The sequence below is a fragment of the Lutra lutra genome, chromosome 3 (genome assembly GCF_902655055.1).
Source record: "Lutra lutra chromosome 3, mLutLut1.2, whole genome shotgun sequence".
NCBI lineage: Eukaryota > Metazoa > Chordata > Mammalia > Carnivora > Mustelidae > Lutra > Lutra lutra.
Genome location: NC_062280.1, coordinates 132,500,699 through 132,517,946, shown reverse-complemented (window position 1 = coordinate 132,517,946; position 17,248 = coordinate 132,500,699). Strand labels below are relative to the sequence as shown.

At 42.2% G+C, this 17,248-nt stretch overlaps 1 protein-coding gene across 5 annotated transcripts in view; it reads left to right on the top strand.

Annotated features, from left to right (window-relative positions):
• DCLK1 (doublecortin like kinase 1) overlaps window positions 1–17,248 on the top strand; it is a 353,945-nt gene that overhangs the window by 253,625 nt on the left and 83,072 nt on the right. For all 5 annotated transcript variants that reach the window (XM_047723162.1, XM_047723164.1, XM_047723163.1 and 2 more), the window contains exon 5: window positions 2,368–2,484. In XM_047723162.1, coding sequence (XP_047579118.1) covers window positions 2,368–2,484 — 117 coding nt within the window. The remainder of the gene's footprint in view (window positions 1–2,367; window positions 2,485–17,248) is intronic.

Below are 17,248 nucleotides of genomic sequence, written 5' to 3'. Positions count from 1 at the left end.
AATTTCTTTCCTCTTCTTTTTCCATCTGAAATCCTTTCTCTTCTTTATGTCCTCCCCACCCCCCACCCCAGTTCAATGCATTAGGCTCTCCAGGAGATGCTCTCCATTATCTCCTATTTGCAGGCTTGCAACATTTATATTTTATATATACTTACATGCCTTCTTTACTAGACAATATGCACAACTTTGTTGGTTTGGGAAAAAGAGGAAGCCATTCAGAAATGTATGAAGTTGAAAAAAAAACATGTTATGAGCTTAGAAAATTAGACGTTGCATGAGAAGGGAAGAAAATTTCAAAGTCAAGCATCAGAATTAGATCTGGAAGTATTATGATTTCTTTGTTATTGAAACATAAAATGATAAAAAATGCATAAGGGGAAAGCTAATCAATTAGACTTCAATTTTAAACTACCATATTTAAAAAGAATACCACATGGGGTGCCTGGGTGGCTCAGTGGGTTAAAGCCTCTGCCTTCGGCTCAGGTCTTGATCCCAGGGTCCTGGGATTGAGCCCCACGTCGGGCTCTCTGCTTAGCGGGGAGCCTGCTTCCCTTCCTCTCTCTCTGCCTACCTGTGATCTCTCTCTCTCTCTGTCAAATGAATAAATAAAATCTTAAAAAAAAAATAAAAAGGATACCACATTTAAAGCTAACATGGTTCAACAACTACTTACACAGATAAATATTTATGACATGATAGACAAAGGGGAAGAACTTTAATACAGAGTGCGTTCTTACAGACCAGTAAGAAAAAGAACATCCCAAATGCAAATGGCCAAAAAGACATGAGCAAATAATTCCAAAGGATACAAATGGTTAACAAGCATACGGGGGAAAATATACAACTTTATTGGTAATCAAACCAATTCAGATTTAAGGACAACAAAGTCCAATATTTGTGTAGAAATTAAAGATTTTTTGAGACGATAGAACGTAAACTGTGTGAGGGGTTAGGCTAATGATGACTCTCATACTCCGAGGGAAGTACGGTTCGAGTCAACCTGTCTAGAGGGCAGTTGGTCAAAGCTTTTCAAAAGTGCTTCCCCTTTAGACTCACAATCCCGCTTCCTTCAGCAGAATTTGTTAAGCATCCAAAATGTGCCCCCTGGTTTCCCGTAACTAGAAACTAAATTTCAAGTGCCAGGGGCTAAATCTGTCCTAAAGAAATAATCAAGTACCTGCATGCTCATTTAGAAGGGTGTTATTCGTGGAATTATTTATGATGGTGAAATGTAGAACCCAAGTTTAATACCCAATGGTAGGAATTTGGTTAAGCAAATTATGGTAAATCCATGTAGTAAAATGTTCCCTTAAAGACAGGGTGAAAATGCTCACAATATATCATGGTATGAAAAGGCTAGTAGCAGATCAACATATAAAGACTAATCCTAAAGTTGTTTAAATAGAAACTGAGTAGAAAAAAATTCTAGAAAATTTTAGTTTGTATACCACCCTCCAAAAAAAAAAAAAAATCACTGGATAGGGTTTTTTTTTTTTTAAATATCCTCTATACTTTTCTACCCACAGTGAACACTGATTATCAGTACAAGCATAAAAATATTTTTTAGTTACTAAAAGTGGTTTCTTCAGAATAAGATGGGTAGATTTACACAGGATTGTGACTGGTCAGTGCAGCTCACTTGGAAGGAAATAAAAAACTCTCTGCTATTTAAGATGTTTAGTGTTAAATTTCAAGAATACAAACACCAAAGATTTAAATCTAATAAAAGCAAAGTTGTTTTACATCCTCAGGCCAAGAACCATCCTATAAGCACAGTTGTGTGATGGCGCACACTCACACAGTGTCCTTGTAGCAGGGTGAAGTCATCTCTTTGCCGAGTTTACCTCTTTTGAGTGAATGCTGTCATTTCTCACATATGGTTAAAAAAAAAAATCTATTGCTACCACTGCAAGGATTCCCAAGAGCAGTATGTTGGGACCTGATGGATGGAAGCCTCCATCAACATATCTTGGTTTATGAGATTGACCTTTTGTCTAACATTTTTCTTGGAAGAAAGAGCGATCTATGGTGAAAGAAACACATGTACCCAAATAACGCAGGAGGTGGGTGGAGAGAAACCAACAAATGCACCCTTTTACCAAGCTATTACCCTAATCTCTCCAAAATATCATTGTAAACAAGGTAAACTAGAAGGCTTAGAATATTATTTACTTCGATGTCCAAAACGCCCACTGTGCCCTTTCCTCATTGTTTTCTTGGTTCTTCTGTTCTAGATAAGCAGTGGGCTGGCAGGAAGTCGATAGGACTGAGGGGGACCAGATATGTCTGTCTCCAGGTTTACTGTGCATTTTGAATGGTTTGTGCCATGATCCTGTAATGACCTATGGTTGTTGTTCTTTCCCCCAGAATGTCGAGTGGTGAAGTCCACTTCTTACACCAAAATAGCTTCATCATCCCGCAGGAGCACCACCAAGAGCCCAGGACCTTCCAGGCGCAGCAAATCCCCTGCCTCAACCAGCTCAGGTAAAGTGTCAACAGAGATGAAGAAATTGTCTCGTTTCTGATGCATGATGAGCAGAGGGTGTGTGAAGCCCAGAGTGTGAGGTTTTTAAGATAGAGGAGATTCTAGTTTACAATTTTAGAACAAGTTGGAGTGGTGGAACAGATTTGCCAGAGTCTAACAGGTTAGCTTTAAGAAAAAGCACCGAGCTTGGGAAAACTTACTAAGCAAAGACTCAGGAAACCCTGATTTGCCCACAAATAGAAGTATACCACTGACTTGCTTCATTTCTACTAAAAAAAAAGAAAAAAAAATCAGTTTTTCAGGTTAAGAGCCCCCAACTCTACAAGTCTCCGTCGAGACGTTTATTCTGTGTGGGTCTGACTTATGAGGAGTTTCCAATCTGTCTTTGCTAAACTTGCGTGTAACACCTGTTTTACTTTGGACCCCAACATGACTCTGGAGCTAAAAGCAGTGAGAACGTGAGCCTGGGCACGGAAAGCTGCAGAGGCTCTGGTCTGTGTCCCACCTCTCAGTGGCTCTGGTGCTGGTGCTAGAACAGGAGGTAGACTCAGGAAATGACCATCTCAGCCCTGCATCTTTCTTCTTTGGTCTTAAAAATGACATGCGTCCATTAGGTGTCTGTTGGGTTTGGTTTGGTTTTTTCTTTTTTCTTTTTTCTGTCTGGTTTCAGGAATAAGGTGTTTTTCACTGTCGAAGGGAATTATTTATTAAATCATATAAACTGTTAAATGGGAATTTCTTTTTTTAAGATTTTATTTATTTATTTATTTGACAGAGATCACAAGTAGGCAAAGAGGCAGGCAGAGAGAGAGAGGAGGAAGCAGACTCTCTGCTGAGCAGAGAGTCTGATGTGGGGCTCGATCCCAGGACCCTGGGATCATGACCCGAACTGAAGGCAGAGGCTTTAACCTACTGAGCCACCCGGGTGCCCCTAAATGGGAATTATTAAATGATACATGCATCCAGGTGATTGTCCCTAATCTCATGCAGACAGAGAAGCTCTTATAAACAGAGGCAAAGACCTTTGGAGCCTACATGGAGGCCTTCTTGTAACCACCAGGGTGGCCCCAGAGGCACATCCAAAGATCTCTAAGCTGGGGCTCCGAGGCCTGCCTCTGGCATCCTTCATCAGCTGTTACACTACAGTGTAAGCTATACCTCCAGCCTTAAAAATAGAGGAGCTATGATCTGTTTTTCCTAATAAAAAATAATACTATAACCTCCAAAGTGAGTCTTGGAAAAAGGAGCTCTTAGTAAGCTGGCTAGCGGGAACACCCAACTCAACTTGGTTTTCTGAGATTTACCTTCTCTCTGGGCTTTTACTGGTTATAGCTCTTCCCTAGACAGGTGTCCAAAGATCATCTCTTTTGAGTCTCCCCCAAAGGGTGGTAACAATGGGCAGCCACTGCCTCCTCACAGCGTGTCCTATGTCGTATCCAGCCAGGGAATGTGTCTCATATCATAGCTGGCGCTAAGATGCAGCTTTTTGGCTCCTCCTCGTGTAAGGGTGGGCTGAGAACTCCTTCCTTAGTATGACGTAGCTCACCCAGACTGGATGGAACCCTGAAATGAGACTTTGCTAACGGGTAAAGTATTGAGACTTAAAGTTCAGAGTGCATGAATGTCACCATGTAAAGTGTCATTCTGACGGCCGCCCCAGATTCTGACCGAGGGCCATAAACTTCCACAAACCTATGTTTTAGCAAGTATTTTAGACGATTTTTAATCAGATGGTCTTTGCACCATATGATGAGAATCAGTGGGTTCAGAAAGTGGTTCCCAAAATGCATCTCCCTGGACCAGCAGTAGCACCATCCCCTGAGCACGTGTTAGAAATGCAATCTTGGGGCACCTGGGCGGCTCAGTCAGTTAAGTGTCTGCCTTCGGCTCAGGTCATGATCTCGGGGGCCTGGGATCCAGCCCCACATCGGTCTCCCTGCTCAGCAGAGAGCCCGCTTCTCCCGCTCCCTCTGCCTGCTGATCTGCCTACTTGTGTTCTCTATCTCTCTGTCAAATAAATAAATAAAGTCTGAAAGAAAGAAAGAAAGAAAGAAAGAAAGAGAGGGCTGGAGGGACGGAGGGAGGGAAAGGGAAGGAAGGAAGGAAGGAAGGAAGGAAGGAAGGAAGGAAGGAAGGAAAAGATATGCAGTCTTGATGAGCTCCTTCGCAGACCCACTGAATCAGAAACTCTGGACCAAGGGCCCAGCCATCTTGGTTTTCACAAGCCCTCCAGGTGAATCTGATGCTTGTCCAAGTTTGAGAACTAATGAATTATAGATATCAAAAGGGAAATAAATAGGAGTCATTTGACTGTGCATAATCTAGTGAAAGATACAGCTTGCTCATCTTCCTTTATTGGCATGACAGGGATGACTTCCTTTCCACGCCTCTGCTTGCTTCCGAGGGGCAATGTCCATCTTTAACCCTTGCAACCCAAGAGCAGAGCTCTAGACACCATGAAGTGTAGACCCAGGTTACAATGACCCACTTTCAGAGAACTGATTACCTGGGGCAAGAGAGAATTTCGGTCTGAAGACCACCCTTCCCTGGAAACAGATATGGGGGAAAGTCTTTGCCTTCAAGAGAGATACCACCTACACACAGACCACATTTGTAGAGGTCCACAGATTAACCTTGTTGACTAAGCTTGTTCATTAACCAGCCCATAGGCTAAAACTGAGCTCTTTGGAACAGGTTCAGTCTGGACCAAAGAACATTGCTCATTTCCTTTGAGCAAACCTGGGCTAACCCCCATGGAGCAGTAAGGAAGAAAGAGATCTTGGGCCTAGCCAGCCTGTTGCCCCTAAAATCTTGGCTCTTTAGTATAACATGGAAAGGAGAAAGAAGCCCCATAGTACCCGAAACATTAGCAATACTATCAAAATACTATTAAAAACAACGACATAAAAAAAACCCAAAATTAGTCCTCAATCCAAAATGAGTCTGACATTGACAAATTTTTTATCTTTTTTCTCTTTTTTCTTAGTATATACGAGGTGTAATGGGGTAAACATCTAATAACACATGATTAGCCAAATTCTTCTGTCTTTTACAGTATAGCTATTTCAACAGAATCAATATGCATTATTTAAGCACTATAGCTATTGACTTTTTGTTGTGATTTTTTTTTTAAGATTTTATTTATTTATTTGACAGCAGAGATCACAAGGAGGCAGAGAGGCAGAGAGAGAGGAAGGGAAGCAATCTCCCTGCTGAGCAGAGAGCCCAATGTGGGGCTTGATCCCAGGACCCTGGGATCATGACCTGAACCAAAGGCAGAGGCTTAATCCACTGAGCCACCCAGGCACCCCTGTTGTGATTGTTTTTAACAGTTTTTAAAATGTTGATTTAGTTTTTTTTTTTTAATTGAAGTAGGGTTGACACACAATGTTGCATTCATCTCAGGTGTAGAGCATGGTGATTTGACAAGTCTATACATTGTGATGTGCTCTCCACAGTGTGGCTCCCACCTGTCACCAAACAACACCATACAATGCCATTGACTACATTCCCTGTGTTGTGCCTTTTATCCACGTGACTTATTCGTTCCTTAACTGGAAGCCTGCTTCCCCCACTCCCCTTCACCCATATTGCCCATCCCCCAACTCCCTCCCTCTAGCAACCATCAGTCTGTTCTCGGTATTTATGGGTCTAGCTCTGCTTTTATTTTTGTTTGTTTTTTCGTTTAACAGGTTTTATATTTAAGACCTGTGGGCTGGCAGTGAAGTGCCCCTAGGTTTGGGCAGAATTTTTTTTTTCTGTTTCTATTTAGTCCTCATAAGTCAAGGAAGGGGGATAACTCAGATTATCATACACATGTTGAGGAATGTTATCATGAGATCTGGAGTAGTTACAGTCTGCTGCTGAGTTTTCTACTATAGATGCAAAAGAAGTGTCCTCGCGTTTTCTGTCTGATTTGTGGCAGCCAAGATTGAATGAGGGAACGCAAGAGAAAAACATGGAGAGAGGATTTTTGCGACTCAGAAATAACTTTGCAAATAGTGAAAAACCTGTTCTACTCCAAAAATGAATCTAAAATTTGAGTTTACAAAAAAGAATCATGAATCTAATTTTAAAAAGATAATTATGAATACAAGACGTTTATTGTGCTTTAGGATTAACTGGTAACATAATCACTACTCAGCATCTCTAAGATTATATAAGTCTTATAAATATAATATATCTAATATATCTAATTATAATCTTATAAATATAGATGAATGTATCGTTTACCAAAAGTAATTTCAGAAACTCTAAAAAGCAGACAGGCAAATGTAATGAATGTATTTCTATTCGTCACTGCCAACAGTTGTAACTATCCTTTTTAGAAGTTTAAAATTGGAAGGATGATGGGGTGCCTGGGTGGCTCAGTGGGTTAAGCCTCTGCCTTCAGCTCAGGTCGTGATCTCAGGGTCCTGGGATGGAGCCCCACATCTGGGCTCTTTGCTCAGCGGGGATCCTGCTTCCCCCTCTCTCTTTGCCTGTCCCTCTGCTTACTTGTGATCTCTCTCTCTCTCTCTCTCTCTCTCTGTCAAATAAATAAAATCTTTTAAAAAAATTAATAGTCTAAAATGGGAAGGATGCATTAACCTCAGAATCAATAGATTTTTTTCAAACAAGCGTTTCTCTTTTGTTTCCCTGAACCCTTTCAACTTTAGTTAAAATCTGGTTGATCTGACCAGCACTAACTTGGAATTTATGATAGGTGTGCCCTGCTGGATACTGTCATTTCCATTAAGAGAGTAGAACCTGATTCCATTCTACCAACAGCAATCCGACAACAAAAATAAATAAAAGGTATTCAAATGGGCAAAGAAGAAGTCAAACTCTCTCTCTTTGCAGATGACATGATACTTTATATGGAAAACCCGAATCCATTCTAAAAGTAAACTTCACTCGAGGTATTTTTTGGTCTTCTAGGTCAAAATTAATTAAGGGGCACTGGTCTCATTTTGTTTAACGTAAGGTCTTTATGCATAGAAAATTTTGTATTTTGATCTAGAAAGTATGCCATGCAACCATTTCTTTGTTGTGTAACAGCTTATAATAGGCAATGACTGTCCCTTGACTCTGACTTGCTCCCACATCTTATCACCTTCCTCTGGATGATTCTAAAGAGAGAGGTTTACAGAGCAGCAATACCCAGTCACAAATTTGTGGATTATGTCAACGTTCCCAAGACCACTCTATTTCCCTGGGCCCAGAGTTTAGGAAGTCCAGTTTCCATTTCTTTTCTGGGCAGTCACAAATGATAGGTATCAAGGGAATGCCTGCCTCCGTGCCCTCCACTGTGCTAGCCTAAGACTCCCAGCTCCACTCAAGCATGGCCCTTAAACCAGCAGAAAGGAGCACTGAATTACCTCTACATTAATTGCATCACCATTTTCTTAAATGGCCTAGTTCATATTTTTCAGAAATCATAAAGACTAGAACGTGGATAATTTTACTTTCATACCCCTAAGTGCTGATGTGGCCCCAAACCCAATTATCACAAATGAACCTGACTTTCTAACATTAAAGAATCTAGGTTTCTCCCCCTAAAGCATCAACTCAAAGTTTGAAATCGTTTTTGTTCCAGTTGTTCAATTCCTACTTCCAATATTCATCACCCTACATTATACAGAGATTAGAGCATAGTACAAAGTTGGGATTTGCTCAGTTTTCATGCCGTGCTGCTGTTCATGATAATACTGTTAACTTATATTTAAATGACATCAGAGTTTACATGGGATTTTTCTGTCTTTGATCTTTTTTGATTCTCCTAACCAACTTCTATAATCAAGACATGATAATATTATTTGTTATATAATAATATAGCCTGTTTTTAGAAATGAGGAAGCAGTGAGGGCTGGGGTAACTGCTTGGCCCAGAGTGACAGAGTTAATCATGGCAGCTCCAGGCTAGTGCCTGGGGCTGCCAGTGCTTCAGACCAGGCAGGCTAGCCATCCTTGATACCTGTTTCCTTACCTCTAATTATGAAAGACTTGATCTCCAGGAAATCACTAATACAGTACCTAGTTTAACAGTGCAATTTACAACATAACACTTTGCAATAGAAGCCCAAGTATTCATCCCAGGACCAGCATTCAGGAGGTGAAATGATTCACTCCAGCCTCATGATGTATGGTCAGTGGTAGACAGAAACTTTCCCTTGTAAGTCAGTGGTAGAACAAGAATGAGAATCCCCTATAAATCTTCCCTTCGTCCCTTACTCATTCTTCTTCTTCGAACTGAAAGAAGCTAGAGATGATTTATTAATGTAAGGGTTCATTGACACATTCAGAAGCAAGAAGTACAGGCATTTGCTAGGCACTGATAATGCAGAGATGAAAGAAACAGCCTGTATGCTCAAGAAGCACATAGGTCAAGCCCCCTAAATAATTTATAGATAACATAACTCACATACCTGTTGAATTACTATTAATCTCCTTCACAGAGAGAGTCTGAAAAGGCAATTGAAACTCGAAGAAAAAGAGAGACCAGGAGCCTTAATAACACACACGAAGAGTAATGAGCCCCCAGACAATTGAAGGCAGTTATCATTAAGGAATGGGAAAAGTGATTTTTAGTTGCTTCTTAAAGAAACAAGAATATATAAAAGTACCATAAAGAGTGTTTAATATGGGTTGAATCTTTATTCATGTGTGTTTATCTTTGGAACACAGACGTCTCATAAAATGTGTAATTTAAAAGTGAAATTCTTTTAAACAAATTCCTTTATCTGCACAAGGAAGTTAAAACAAAATATCTCCAAAATAAAAGTATACTATGCACATAATTTTATTTCAATAAAAACAGATGTTTAGTTTTGCTTTATATTGGTTTCTTAATATTAAAGATAAATATTAAAAGTAAAGAAAACCACATTTACCTACCTTGAATTTTCATTATGGCAGTCCTCCTTAAAACTTACAGATTTCAAAATTTTGACCTCCTCATGGATCACTTATAAGAACTTTGGGGTTTTATGTTTGCTTTAGAATTTTTATTTCCATTTAAACAGATGGTCACCTTTTTATCATAAAATAACACCTCTTTAGACTCTCTGTAAAGCCAATGGGAAACATAATGGAGCCCCAGTGGGTGCCATCAATTCAAGCACAAGCTGATGGACTTTCTTGCCCTTTACAAGTTTGTCGTCTAAGGCAGGAACCCTCCTGCAACAACCATTCATTCATCCAATATGCACTGAGATTCCACCATTGACCAGCAGTGCTGCATGCTGGAGATACAAGGGTAAATGTATGATGGAGGGAAAAGTTGGGTGACTTAGTTAATGACCTTCTACCATGACTGAAGCACCATTCTGTTCTCCCCGGGTTTCACACTTGTATATGACTCTGGAAATCCTAAAGTTTTCTTATTTATGCTATTCAGATTTTCCTTTTTTACAGTTATATAAAAATATTTTATGCAACATATGTAGATAAGACAGGAATCAAAGCTGGGGAAGCAAAGAGAATTTTAATCAGCTTTCTAGTCCAATATGTCAACTTTTTTTGATTTGTATCAAACACCTTCAAAGGCAGTTTTCTGACTATTATTTTTTGTTAGCTTAGTCCTTTCCTACAATGTAGATTTCAGTCTTATACATTCTGTGGAGGATCTTTGCTGTTTTAGGGTTCTGAGGGAATTCTTGAAAACCAAATGCGCCAAGAAGATCAAGGGGGTTGATGAGTCATCTCTTGTGTTTTTAGAATTTTCTCTTGCATGTAAAGCTCAGTCCTCCTTCCATTCTCTTTCCCTGCACCTATCAATTCCTGCTAGTGCTCACCCTCAGCTGGTGAGTGTCTCCAAAGGTACTCTTCAAAGCTTTGAACCATTATCTTGACCCACTCTCTGTAGGGGGCAGGTAGCAGCCTACATCAGTTGCTTTTATGAACTCCTCATTGGAAAAGCCCCATATTAATTAAATGAATATTTCCTGAACATCTGCTGTGTTCCAGGTGTGTATTCGGTCCCAAGGATACAAAGATGATTAAACCACTGTTCTTGGCTTCAAGTTGCTTATATTCTGGCCTTCAAGTTGGGAGATAAGCATATATATATACCAATTAACTGTAATAGTGTAGAAAGTGCCATGACAGCCCAGAGGGTTAGGTCTCATTCATGGGGTCAGGGAAAACTTCCAAGAGAAAAGGACTTAACAAATTGAAGGATCCTGCCAGGATGGCATCACCACTTGAAGAAACAATGTGAGGTAAGGCCCAAAGGCATGAAATTGTATGGCGTACTTAAGGAACAGTGGCTAGTCCGATAAATACAGATGATAGATTGGAAGAAAGGGTTGGAGAAGATGGTGGTAGCCACGTTGGTTGTGGATTGCTTGGGCTCATGAAGGCATGTTTTGTTGTAGATATTAGGGGATGAATGAGAATTTTAGTAAGACCATGATTTGATTTTTATTTGAATTTTAGGAACAGTGGTACAGTAGTAGAGAGAATGGCTACACAAGGCTCCATGAGGCCGCTGCAGTTATCCTGGAAAGAAATTGTCAGGCTGGAATTTAAAAGGCAATGTTGGGAATGGGGTAGACTTTGAAAAGGAAATGAATCAGGAATTTAACTGGACATGAGGACAGAAGAGGAGAAAGGAAACAGCACTGGGGAGCAGGTTTGAGGATTGAGGCAGAGTGGTGGGTGAATCCATTTCAGATGTGTGGAGTGTGAGTTGTTTTGGAAACATCAGTAGGCAATTAGGAATAAGGAACTATGTTTGAGTCAGATTTGAACCAATGATAGATATTTGAGAGATCATGGCATATAGTAATGATTTAAATACTAGAAATGCAGGATGCCTCTCCCTCCATTCCAATGAAAGGTTTGTAGAGTAAGGATGGACACGGAAGCATGGTGACCATCTGCAATTATAAGAGCACATCGGAAGAGACAGGAGAACCTTGACAGAGCAGTGACAGAAGGCACAGGGCAGAAAGTTTCAAGATGAAGGGAGAGGCCAGAAATGATGTTAAGTCTAGTAGCATGAGAACTCAGAGGTGGTCATAGGACTTGGCAGTGAGGACATCACTGGTGACCCGTGAAAGATCCATTTTAGCGGGCAAATCCATATGGCAGTGGAGGATCCTCCAGGCATGTTGTCCCTGGTCGGGGAGAGGAGGTCACCATAGAATTGCTCCAGGTCGGACTCCCAGGCTCAGCTGTAAGGGCAGGCCATCCTGCAGTACCCAGTAGGGTGGGGGGCAGAGCACCCACTTGGGGACCAGAGTAGCTGAGAGCCCTTCGGTCCCAGGACCCTCATCCACCTTGATCTAAGGTGCCTTACACACCTAGTTCCTTCAAAATAACCACAGCCTGTTCAGGGATTCCAGCTGATGCATTTTCATAATTTTAATTTGTATTATTTTAATGATTCATTCATTTACTTTAGAGAGAGAGCATGCATGAGTAGGGAGAGGGGCAAAGGGGAAGAGAGAGAGAGAGAGAGAGATTGAAGCAGACTCTCCACTGGGCACAGAGCCCGACGCAGGGCTCCATTCCATGACCCTGAGATCACGACCTGAGCTGAAATCACAAGCCAGACGCTCAAGCTACTGAGCCACCCAGGTGCCCCACATTTTCATAGTTTTAAATCAGAGGTCTCCCAATGACCCTATTTTATTGCTGAATTAAATTTTTCCCCTTTCCCCTGAGATCCTCTTCAACTCTCCCCTCCCCTTCTATATTCAGTTTGTCACTAGTCTTCCTGGCTTCCCCTTTGCAGTGCTGTCCTAGGGCTCCAACTTCTCATAGGCTACAGAAACTGCTTGTGAGGTGGCCTCCTCCCTGCTTTTTTCCTCTGTCCTTTACATCTGCTTTGCACACTGATGTCAGACTCATTGCCATGACTTAGTGTTTGCCCAAGAAAGTCCAAACTCCTTATTCTCATAGGAAGAACTTTCTTGATTTGGCCACAGTCTTCTTTTACAGGTCTATCTCCCCCTTTTCCTCTGGACATAAGCTTCATCCTGTGAGCTAATTTACATTGCTACCAGATACCCCTTGGGCTTTTGTACTTGCACCTTTCAGAATTGGAGGAGCCTTCTTCTGCCCCTTCAGCTGTCCAAAGGGCACACACCCAGTTGGCCCAGATGACTTCCATTGAACGTCCCCTGATCACCTTGCTGTTTAGGTTCTTCTCCACCTGTGACATCTGTGACAATTGATTTGGCTCCTAGTCTGTAGGTGACATATCATATCACCCTCCTAGGTATAAGGTTTCTGAGAACAGGAGTTCTTTACACACTCTATATTCTGTAGTGTTTCCAAGTTCACAGTAAGTACTGGTTAAATGGACCAGATGAGTGAATTGAGAAGTACTAGGATCTGTTCAAGTTGCCTAGGTTTCCTGGTGTTCAAGGGCCTTTTTACAAATATTTATTAAAAAAATTAATTCATAGGGATGCCTACGTGGCTCAGCCAGTTAAGGGGCTGCCTTTGGCTCAGGTCACAATCCTAAGGTCCTGGGATCAAGTCCTACATCAGGCTCCTTGTTCAGCGGGAGCCTGCTTCTCCCTCTGCCTGCCACTCCCCCTGCTTGTGCTGTCTCTCTCTCTGTCTCTTTGATTAAAAATAATAATAATAATTCATAGAGCCAGGTCACTTCCCATATCTCCACAGTTTCTACGGACTCCTCAATTCCCATTATTCTCAGCAGACAGTGCATTTGAATTGGACCCATTGTTTCAGTTTAAGAAGGAAATGTAGGGTCGCCTGGGTCGTGCAGTTGGTTAAATGACCGACTCTTAGTGCCAGCTCAGGTTGTGATCTTGGGTCATGAGATCGAGCCTCCGGCTGGGCTCTGTGCTCAGTGCAGAGTCTGCTTAAGACCTTCTCTCTCGGGCGCCTGGGTGGCTCAGTGGGTTAAGCCGCTGCCTTCGGCTCAGGTCATGATCTCAGGGTCCTGGGATCGAGGCCCGCATCGGGCTCTCTGCTCGGCAGGGAGCCTGCTTCCTCCTGTCTCTCTACCTGCCTCTCTGCCTGCTTGTGATCTCTCTCTGTCAAATAAATAAACAAAATCTTTAAAAAAAAAAAAAAAAAGACCTTCTCTCTCTCTCTCCCTCTGCCCCTCCCCCACCCAAAAAAATAAATACATCTTTAAAAAAAAAAGAAATGTAAGATAAACAGAGAAATTTAGAGATCCACCTCACCTGTGGGTTGAGCATCTATGAAGATAGAATTAGAAAAAAGCATCTTCCCCCAAGAGTCCCCCAACCCTCCACCCCATGAGATAGTTGTCTGTTTTCTCTTGGCCTTATTTGACCCCATCTGCCTTTTGTTTCTTTTTCTGCTTCTCAATAATGTGGCAAGCAATGGACAAGGGCTGGGGAAAGAGATCTTAGAGTATCTATAGCCTCCTCCATGATCAGGGAATGAGAAAAAGTCTAAGGCGAGCAGTTAGATCTCAACAACATGCCTGAATCCCTGCCCGCTAGATCCATAGCCGGGCTCCCTGTGCTGCAAGGGCAGCAGGACAAATACACGAGCCACCTTACATGCAGAAAGGAGGTAGGGGAAGGACAAGGTAGGTGTTCGTGTCTAAAAAGTGACCTTGTAGGGGCACCTGGGTGGCTCCGTGGGTTAAAGCCTCTGCCTTCGGCTCAGGTCATGATCCCAGGGTCCTGGGATCGAGCTCCACATCGGGCTCTCTGCTCAGCAGGGAGTCTGCTTCCCTTGCTCTCTCTCTGCCTGCCTCTCTGCCTATCTGTGATCTCTGTCAAATAAATAAATAAAATCTTAAAAAAAAAATAAAAATAAAAAGTGACCTTGTAATTAGGTAATCTTGCTTGGAGATTGCTGGGATTTCAGAACCAGTTTGAGACATTTAAATATTTAGCTTCCACATGTGGTCTGAGACTTTTAAGACCAAAACTGTAAAGAGAGGAAACCCTTTAAGTTCACAAAGGCATTACTAAATTAATATATATGTGGGTCTAGTCATTTAAAAGGAACAATGAATTAGTAAAAATAAACCAAGTGTTTCTGAATTCTAGAGATTTTTTTTAAGTAACTTCCTATTCAATAAGTTTTGGGAATCAGGGGCCGATAAACAGAGCCGGACACATAGTAAGTGTGTGGTGCACACTGTGTGTGCTGACTGATTGATTATAGGGCCCCGAATTATGGCTTCAGTGAGTAAAATAGAGTAGGATCATCTCTCTGAAATGATAAAGGGAAAGGTATGCCTGGATCCTTTGGGAGGAGTAACATCCAGTGACCTATTCATGCTGTTGTGTCCCCAGTGGGCTTGGGTTGATGGCCCAGTTGGACAAAAGGCAGGGGCACAAACTAGGGCTTTTCATACACAGCTCTTTGGGGCCAGTTACATGATTGATCCTCATGGGATCTGTGAATAACCCAGCCTAAAGTTCAGCCCTTCTCATTCAGGACGTAACGAGAAGAGTGAGGGATCCAGGACTAAAGGAAAATGAACCCAGACATATCCTTAGACCTTCTTGGCCGCTTAAAAACAACCACACTGAGTTGACGTTTTCCCCCTTTGAAATTCGGAATCCTTTAATAAAGGAATACTTAACTCTGTAAAGTAATGCCATTTGTTTCTTGAATTTTAATAAGTTCTACTAAATAGGTGGCAAAGCCGTCTCTGTTGGCATTCGGACACTTTGGATAGTACGGGATGAAAAACAACTGAATTCAATACATGTGTCAGCCGTACTTATGAAATAAAATTATGTATTCCGGCAGTGATTCAACAGTAAGGTGTGTGGGAGTGTCTGGATGTCAAGAACCGTTTTTAAGAGGTTGCAGATGCTTTTTAGGTGGCCAGGAGGAAGAGAAACTCTGACCCTAAGAATACAGGCCGTTCCGACTTCGAAGCAGGTTGTGTTCCGAGACTGGCTGATCATAAATGGCTTGTTTGGCACTTGAGCTTTCTCTTTCTGGAGAGAGGGCAACAGAAGGAGAATCCCTGAGTCCAGGGGCTTTAGAAGAAAGAGGCATCCCAGTGAGAGAGAAGAAAACCCAGAGGTCCTTAGCCCTGAAGACGGGGGACAAAAGTTCTAGACACAACCTGACGTGTCAGGACAGGCCACTCATGGGGAAAGTGTGCAGTTCTTGGAGAAGATATAAATGAGATCTTTCCAAACGTTCATCTTTGGGCAAGTTACTGCATTGAAAACAGGACAAGTTCTACCAACCTCCCCTGCACGATTGGTGTCACATACGTTATTTCAGTCCGACATGTCCAAATTCTCTGTGTCCTACCAAATTTACTCCCCCTCTTCTTGCCTCAGTCCTGTTCAACCAATTGATTACCACGTCCTACACTTTTGAATCTCTAAAATCTCTCCTGAATGTTTCCATTTCCCTCTACCCCCACGGCACTACCCTCGACCCAGCCACACTGTCCCTACAACCATGGGACACTTAAATGTGCCATACTCCCTCCTGCCTAGACAGTCTCCTTAGGGATAGCCCCCAGCCCCTTTATTATTCTCCCCTAATCCATGCTTGACAGGCAAGAGCTCTTGAGAGCTCTTAAAAACACAAATCTAATCTCCCGGCTCCTGCTTAAAATCATTCAAGAGGGTGTCATTGCCCTTTGGATAAGAATCAAACATGAATTTTAAAGCCCTGCATTATGGGACCCCTACCAACTCCTTCACCTTCATTAGTAAGTTTCTTTCCCTCCTGCCCATATCCCAGCTAGTCCAACCTCTTTAGGTCTTTTCAGTGCGCCACACTCCTCCCTTCCCCAGGCCCAGCCACAAAACAGTCCCTGGCCTTGGAACACTTTTCCCTCATTATGCCCTCTTTCACCTGCAAAATCCTAGTAATGATACTTAGCTTGGGTTTCGTTACCCTCTCTATAGGGTGTAGGGCGACTTTGACCCCATTGTTTGTTAGGATTTCAGAGGCAACACCCCAAACCTCCCCCCTCAAAGTACTTTATTGTGGTTACTAGCTCTGTTTTCTGATTTCCCTGCAGACTAGCAGGCTGGCGCCTTAGGAAATGTGGTGGTGAGGAGTGCCAATCCTGGGTTGTATTGGTTATATTTGGGGCTCTGTCCCCATATTTGTTGGTGAAGTCACTTACCATTTTATGCCTCAGTTTCCTCTTCTCTAAAAAGAATAGTGCCCGCCTCATAGTTACTGTGTTAAATGAGTTAATGTATACCCATATGCTTGTAAGTGCACTCGTAAAAGCCCTGCTTAATTAAGTGCATTTACTGCTGCATAGAAAATAAGTCTTTGATAAATTGAGATGCACACAGAACAGGTACTTAACCAAATGCAAACATGTTGCAGTTTTGTTTTGCTTTTGGAAAAGACTAAGGCTGTCATCCTGGAAGCCACTTTCTCTTTTTCTTTGTTTCCCATTAGCTTTGTAAAATTTGTGAATCAAAAGTAAAAAATGTTAATACTCTGCTTGCTCCCCCATTTGCTACCCGCACCCCACCCCCGCCACCTCTTCCCAGTCTGGGTTACCTTTAGGTGTGATGTAGAGATGTAAAGTGGAGAAATGGACAAAGAAAATCTGACTTTCACAGAACCTGCCTTTCTGTCAACTCAGAGGGATCTCCTGCCTTGTTAGTTGTAAATTCTGCCCAGGCCCAAGGGTCCTCAGTCCTTGCCTGTGTCCCAGCCTGCCCCTGCGGAGGCCGAAGGCTGGAAGTCCAGTATGAGGAGGCCTGAGCACCCTGTTCTTTAAACAGAGACAGAGCAGTAGAATGCAAGCAAATTAAAGTCTTCTCAGTGCTTCCCTGCCCCCCCCATTGTTGTTTGTTGTTGTTTTGAAGGTGTTGCT